This window comes from Babylonia areolata, chromosome 2 (assembly GCF_041734735.1).
Source record: "Babylonia areolata isolate BAREFJ2019XMU chromosome 2, ASM4173473v1, whole genome shotgun sequence".
Taxonomy (NCBI): Eukaryota; Metazoa; Mollusca; class Gastropoda; order Neogastropoda; family Buccinidae; genus Babylonia; species Babylonia areolata.
In genome coordinates this window covers 59509437-59516772 of record NC_134877.1, presented here as the reverse complement: position 1 = coordinate 59516772, position 7336 = coordinate 59509437, and the positions used below count along the sequence as shown (strand labels likewise).

Below are 7336 nucleotides of genomic sequence, written 5' to 3'. Positions count from 1 at the left end.
TTGTCCTTTTCCTCAAGGATGTCTGAATCCATATAGCAATATCATCAGCATATTGAGCCAGCTTGGTAGATGATGAAAAACATGCATGTAAATCATAAAGCATAATGTTGAACAACAATGGAGAAATAATGGAACCCTGCGGGATTCCCATGTTTATAGGCCTAGAGGTTGATATAGTTACTCCCACTTTTGCCACTATATATCTCCCACTTAAAAAGGATTTAACATAGTCATAAACATGACCCGACAGACCAATTTGTTTCAGCTTAAATAACAGTCTGCTATGCCATACTCGGTCATAAGCTTTAGTAAGATCGAAGAAGGACGCAAGGATACTTTTTCGCTTAGAAAACTGTTTTTTAATTTGGGTAGTGAGACGGGTCAGATGATCAATTGTAGATCTTCCTTTCCGGAATCCAGTTTGAGCTGACGGAATTATGTTATTTTTGTCACAGTAATACACCATTCTAATATTTACAATTTTCTCCATGACTTTCCCAACTTGGGAGGTAACCGAAATAGGTCTATAACTCGAAGCTTCTGTTCGAGGTTTACTCTGTTTTAATACAGGAGTTACAATGGAAGTTTTCCATACCTCAGAGATTTGTCCACATTCCCAGCACTTTTGAAATAATGTATGTAATATAATCATCCAGTTTTCTGGCAAATGGTTTAACATGGTGTAAGATACTACATCCTTACCAACTGACACATTTTTGTTACTCAACAAATGAATAGCGTTCCTTACCTCATGTAAAGTTATTGCCGAATTGATTGTATTATCATTTTGTGGGGTAGGATCTCTATATTTGTCACTGATTTCTTCTTCCTCTCTTAAAGTCTTTTGTTTAGTTGACAAACTATCTACACTGCCTGTTTTAGAATACATACAAACAAATTCTTCAGCCTTCTCTTGAGGGGACAGAAACTCTTTATCTTTTGCTTTAATAGGATAGTCTTGCAGAACAATGCCTGATTTCATTTCTTTCATTTTGGCCCACACTTTCTTCATATCCTTATGGTCAGATATTTCATTCAAACAGAATTGTGACCAGTATTGTCTTTTTTCTCGGGCTATGATTCTATTCGCCTTGATTTTTGTGTAACACATTTCTTTATGAGCGGCTTCTTTTACATCTTTATCAGGTACTTTTCTGAGTTTTAACCATGTTAAGTATGCTAGTTTCTTTGTATATACAGCCTCCGCACATGCATCATTCCACCAAACATTTCCAGAAAAAATGTCACTCCTCTTTGAACCTTTTTTGGGAATTGCTATTTCAGCAGCTCCAATAATTGATTTTTGAAAGTTGTTATAAAAAACATTTAAATCTTCACAAAAAAATTCACTTTCAGAAATGTTCGTAAGATAGTTTTGAAATGTTTCCCAGTTTGCATATTTGTAATTGAATTTTGGGATTTCGTCTTCTCCGCTGTATTTAGATATATTACAATCCTTAAAAGACAGTGTGATTGGCACATGATCACTGCCTAGTGGATCATCCCAAGTATCCCACTGTACTGTTAAAGCTAGAGATGGTGATATGAAGGTTAGGTCAAGTGCCGATGCTCTATGATGAGCCACATCTGGGATACGTGTAATCCTCCCATCGTTAAGTAAATGCAACGATGAATCAACAATATTTTCAACAAAGTCAGGATGAGATATTATTTGACAATCACTATCCCAGAAGGGCGCATGGGAATTAAAATCTCCCCCGACGATCCATCTTTCTTTTGAGCAATTTAATGTTCGCAACCAATTTGTATTTTGCTTACTTGGACCTTTGGGATAGTAGACTGACGCAAAATGTATTATTTGATTATTAGAGACATGCAATTTTACAAACGTAGCTGACATCTTTTCAGTATAGTTTGAAATAGGAGATGGATGGACACTTGCGTAATTCAAACCACACTGTACGTAAATAGCTGTACTAATCTTGTCAGAATCCTCGCTTATATGATAAACCGGAGGATAATAATAACCTTTCAGATTCGGTAACTTATTTTTAGTAACATTCAAGGACTGAAAAAGGAGAATATGATGAGAATTTTCAAAAAAGGTAAGCACGCAGATTATCAATATTTGTACTCAAAGAGCGGGAGTTCCATTGCAAGACTGATAGATTCAAACCCCATGTGTATACGTATATATATATATATACATATATATTTATATATATATACCTGTGTGTGTGTGTGTGTGTGTGTGTGTGTGTGTGTGTGTGTGTGTGTGTGTGTGTGTGTGTCTGTCCTCGGTAAGAGGCCAAGCTCTCATCGCTTTAAAAATATGGGATCATTTGCAGGGCCGCATACTTTTAATCATTATGATATCCTCCTCCGCGAGGTTGGTTGGTTTGTTCGGTTTGTGTGTGTGTGTGTGTGTGTGTGTGTGTGTGTGTGTGTGTGTGTGTGTGATATCCTGTGTATGCCTGTGCATGAATATGCACATTCCCAGTCTTTCAATTAGATCATCTAGTCAAAATCAGTATGTGTAACATCATGTTATAAAAACTAAGTTTTTTATGTATATGCATCTATTTGTTTATTCCAAATTGTACACGTTTCTTAGGATGTCTAAAGATGAGAGATATATCATAGTTTGATCTGTTTTCTATATTTGTACCTGTCAGACTGTCTCTTGCTGTGTCATTTTCTTATTGTCTTTCCTTTCTTTTCTATTCTCTAGCTCTCTTCCCTATGGCTCTTTCTTTTGTTTCTCTATTTTCTTTCATTCTAGATTGAAAACATGTGCAGAAGGGAAATATTTGCCTTGAAAACGACCATCCCTTCACTCTGATATAAAAAATCATGAAGTGATGATAATCCATTTTGCTATCTGGGATTATGTTGCTTTACAAAGCAATGCAGGAGACTGTGCTCCTGAGGAGGTACAGTACCAAGTGAACACCTACCCTCAACTTCAGGGTGACACTTGTGCAAAGAGGGGGTGGACGCTCACAAGTTATTTTACGTTACTTGTCAGTATTGTATGCCGTTTTGTGAGCGTTGATATAACTGTGCATGTATTTCTGTTGTTGAGTGTGTAGGCCTACATTTCAGAATAGAAGAGCAAGTCTCGTCGAAGCATTAAAATCAATGTTTGATGGCAAACAACTAATTCAGCAGAGATGGTTCTTTATTCCACAGTTGCTCAGCCGTCCGTTCATTCTTCCGTCAGGGAGGAGGCAAAGACAATGAAGATATCCGCCGCACGCACAGACACAGACGATATTTATTTCTGGTTGGTGATAAAAGGCGCCATTTCTGTGTTGTCTTTGTACAGTTTGGACTCATGGACACTGTGGAAAAGAACACAATATCAACAGCGTTACATGTACTAATTTGTTCCGGGGGTCGTGTGTAGGGCTTGAACATGGAGTCCTAAAGCTGACTCAGTGCTGAGCCCTTTACGCCCTGTCCTGAACTCCACGTAAGTCACAACAGAGGAGAGGGAAGGCGAAGGGAAAGGAGGAGGGTGTGTCGTATCTATATATGCACAAAGTCGTGCAACATACGGAATCGAAACGGTGAGTGTATTCCTTAATGCTAAAACTGGAGGTTAAACATTAAAGGCCCCCTAGCCTTCACGACCAGAGGGGCAGTGGATTTACATTCTCTGTGTGTTTGACTCAGCGGGGCCCAATCCTCTCCTTCCACAGTTTTTTTAATTTCCTCGACAGACGTCAGGTCCCCATTCATACCTGTCTGGAGTGAGGGAAAATGGGAGTAAAATGCCTTTTCCATGGACACAACATCATGCCAAAACGGGGCCTCGAATTCTGATCACCACTGCATGATGGATCAGACGTCAAAGGCCTAATCGACTCTGACACGATGCCTCTCATGAATGAACGTATTCTGGAAAGGTCTTTGGTTTCGTTGACTGCAGTGTTCTGTTAAAAAAATTATTTGGACAATAAGGATTTCGGAAAGACGTATAATTATGTAGGGATCAACTTTTAAAAAAATCTCTCTCTCTCTCTCTCTCTCTCTCTCTCTCTCTCTCTCTCTCTCTCTCTCTCTACATATATATATATATATGGTTCGTCTGTCGGGATCGACGAGGACCATCTAGTCATCCTGGGGGTAGGTGAGCTGGGCTATGTGGGTGCGCAGATTACTGGTCAGGCCAATCCGCGCCCGGAAGGTTCTGACGCAGTGTGGACAGGGGATGGTGGCGGCTGTCGGGGACTTGCTGGCACTGCTTTTCCTGGCCTGTCTGCGTTGCTCTGCTGCAGCAATTCTGTTGGCCTCACAGTATTTGGCGCCTTTGTGGACAGCTGAACGCCACTTTGGTCTGTCCATAGCATTCAGCTCCCATGTGTCGTGGCTGATGCTGAAGACCTTCAGAGAAGCTTTCAGAGTGTCTTTGAAGTGCTTCTTTTGGCCTCCATGGGAGCGCTTGCCATTTTGGAGTTCGCCGTACAGCAGTTTCTTGGGTAGCTGGTGGTCTGGCATGTGAACTACATGGCCTGCCCAGCGCAGCTGGGTCTGCATCAAGATGGTGTAGATGTTGGGCAAGTTTGCACGAGTGAGCACCTCTGTGTCTGGGATCTTCTCTTGCCACTTTATGCCGAGAAGTTTTCTGAGGCTGGTGGTGTGGAAGTGGTTCAGCTTTTTGGCGTGGCGTTTGTAGACCGTCCATGATTCACATCCATAGAGCAGTGTGGTGAGAACTATGGCATTGTATACTTTGAGCTTCGTCTCCAAGGTGATGCCTCTCCTTTTCCAAACGTTCTTATGGAGTCTGCCGAAGGCAGCGCTGGCTTTAGCGAGTCTGGCATTCACCTCGTCGTCGATGACAACTGTGCAAGAGTGTACTGCCCAGGTATGTGAACTTGTCCAGCGCGTTCAGTCGTTGCCCGTTGATGAAGATGTTTGGTTCAACGTAAGGCTTTCCTGGAACTGGCTGGTGCATCACCTCAGTCTTCTTTGTGCTGATTGTGAGGCCAAAGTTGTCACAGGCAGCAGAGAACTTGTCGATGCTGTGTTGCATGTCAGCTTCGGTGGCAGCGTTGAGAGCGCAGTCATCAGCAAATAAGAAGTCGTTGACGGTGTCTGTCCTCACCTTGGTTTTTCCTTGAAGCCTCCTGAGGTTGAAGAGTGAGCCATCTGTGCGGTACTTGATGCCAATGCCTACGTCAGCGTCTCTGAAGGCATCTATCAGCATGGCTGAAAACATAAGACTGAACAGGGTGGGGGCAAGAACACACCCTTGCTTGACTCCGTTGGAGACGGGGAATGGTTCTGAAGTCTCTCCGTTGTCTTGGACTCGGGCCAGCATCCCATCGTGTAGTTGCCGTATGATGGTGATGAACTTTCTGGAACATCCGCACTTCGCCATGATTCTCCAAAGGCCATCTCTGCTAACAGTATCGAAGGCCTTGGTCAGATCGACATAGGTGGAACATCATGTTGCATGCTACAGGGCGGGGGGTAGGGTGTGTGTGTGTGTGGGGGGGGGGGGGGGGGGGGGGGGGGGGGGGGGGGCGTCAGTGTGACACCACTTTCATAGTGGAAGCCCGTTTTTCTGCAAGGAAGCTGAAATGAAGAGTTCACCCCCCCATCCCCCTCTATCCCCAAACCCCTACCTGTTCCCCTCTGCCTCCCGCAATCCACTCATCTCAAGAGGAATGGCGTTGTCCTCCTCTGTCGTGTCTTCAGGTTCAGCCAGTCCGTACAGCTTCCGGCAAAACGGGAATATCAACCTGGGATCCACCTTCTCTGCTTCCTCCTTACAGCCTGCACACACACACACACACACACACACACACACACACACACACACACACACACACTCACGCACACACACACAGAGCAAAAAAATGGAACCAGTGTATATGTCAGAAGTGGGCGTGCTGCCTGTCAAGGTTGTGTGTTCGGATTTCTGTCGGGATAAAAGAACACTTGTAACTACCGCTTCTGTCAATCCGTTCGCCGTTGAGGTCCGAGAAATGAGGGTGAGTTTTGTCATTTGAAATTGTGTGAAATCTATTTGCTGTCTTTTTTCTTTCGGTAAGTGTCGTCAAAGCTATCCTGTTTCCTTCCCTCCTGCTTTTAAGATGAATTAGAAAAAGTTTGTCAGTTTGGTCACGTTACCGGCCCCAACACACAAACCAAAAAACGAAGCACTAGAAACAATAGAGCAATAGAACATTAATTTTGTAGTATCTGGCTGCATACATTGGAATATCTGGAGACGTACCCTGCCCAGCAAAGCCAGATCTTCAACTGTGTGTTTGCATGTTAAACTGTGTTTCCTGTGATGCTATGTTAACCATCTTGCGATATCCTGGATACACATTGACCAAGATTCCGAAAGTCCTTGGAAGAGTGCAGGATTACGTGAGCATCACCGGTACACGCCTACCCGTGATGAGGCTGATGACGATGCCGGACAGGACAGTGGCCCACAAACCGATGACAGAGAACCACAGGTAGGAGATGTCCCACAAGGTGAAGACGGCGGAGCTGCAACCATAAATAATGCCGTGTCCTCTGGAATGTTTGCGCATGTGTGGCTTAACGTTGATCCTGGCACTCATCCACAAACACATGCATTAACACACACACACACACACACACACACACACACGAAGATACACACAAGCGCGCACAGACATACGCACACACTCACACACACACATATGCAAACGCACACACACACGCACATATACACACTCGGGCATACATCCACATACACACGCATGTACACGCATGCGCAACACACCCACATATACGCGCGCGCGCGCGCGTGCACACACACACACCTGTGAACTGGAGAAAAGGAGGTAGAGATGACGCCCGAAGTCGCCGTAGTCACGTTCCACGGAGCGGGCAGTGTCCAGGAGGTGTTGGTGACGTCACAGCGGTCCACAGGTCCGGGGGCCAGGGAGTGTCTGGGGGTTCCGTACAGTGCGGACCCTACAGCGACTGTCAGACTGACAGCACTGCCCACCACCACTCCGCCCGCCGCTCCCTGAAATCAAACATAGACTTTTCGCATATTTAATAAACCTGCACGAAACACTTCTGACACACATCTGTTTTTTAACACTGTTCACCACTGGATCGTCGCAACAACAACAATAAATATTATTTTTTTACGTGCTCGCAGCTAGATACGTAGTGATGATGAAAATGAAACATACGTTCTGGAAGACCAGAAATTTTTCTCTCTTTTTTTGTTTGTTTGTTGTTTTTTGTTTTTGTTTTTTTTTTTTGTTGGTTTATTTTTCATCTAACAAGCAAAGGATTGTTAAGAAGTGGTTCAGCAACGATGTATACAACATCACATCATGTATCAACCTGTGTCCAGTTTATCTGCTGC

The 7336-nt window shown here is 43.8% G+C and overlaps 1 protein-coding gene across 1 annotated transcript in view; it reads right to left on the bottom strand.

The window, feature by feature from the left end:
* Positions 1–2901: 2901 nt before the first annotated feature.
* LOC143277907 (sodium-coupled monocarboxylate transporter 2-like) overlaps positions 2902–7336 on the bottom strand; it is a 28082-nt gene continuing 23647 nt past the window's right edge. Inside the window, exons 13-16 of the mRNA XM_076582881.1 lie at positions 6777–6985; positions 6377–6477; positions 5598–5748; positions 2902–3305 (exon numbers count right to left, since the gene is read on the bottom strand). Coding sequence (XP_076438996.1) covers positions 3239–3305; positions 5598–5748; positions 6377–6477; positions 6777–6985 — 528 coding nt within the window. The 3' untranslated portion in view covers positions 2902–3238. The remainder of the gene's footprint in view (positions 3306–5597; positions 5749–6376; positions 6478–6776; positions 6986–7336) is intronic.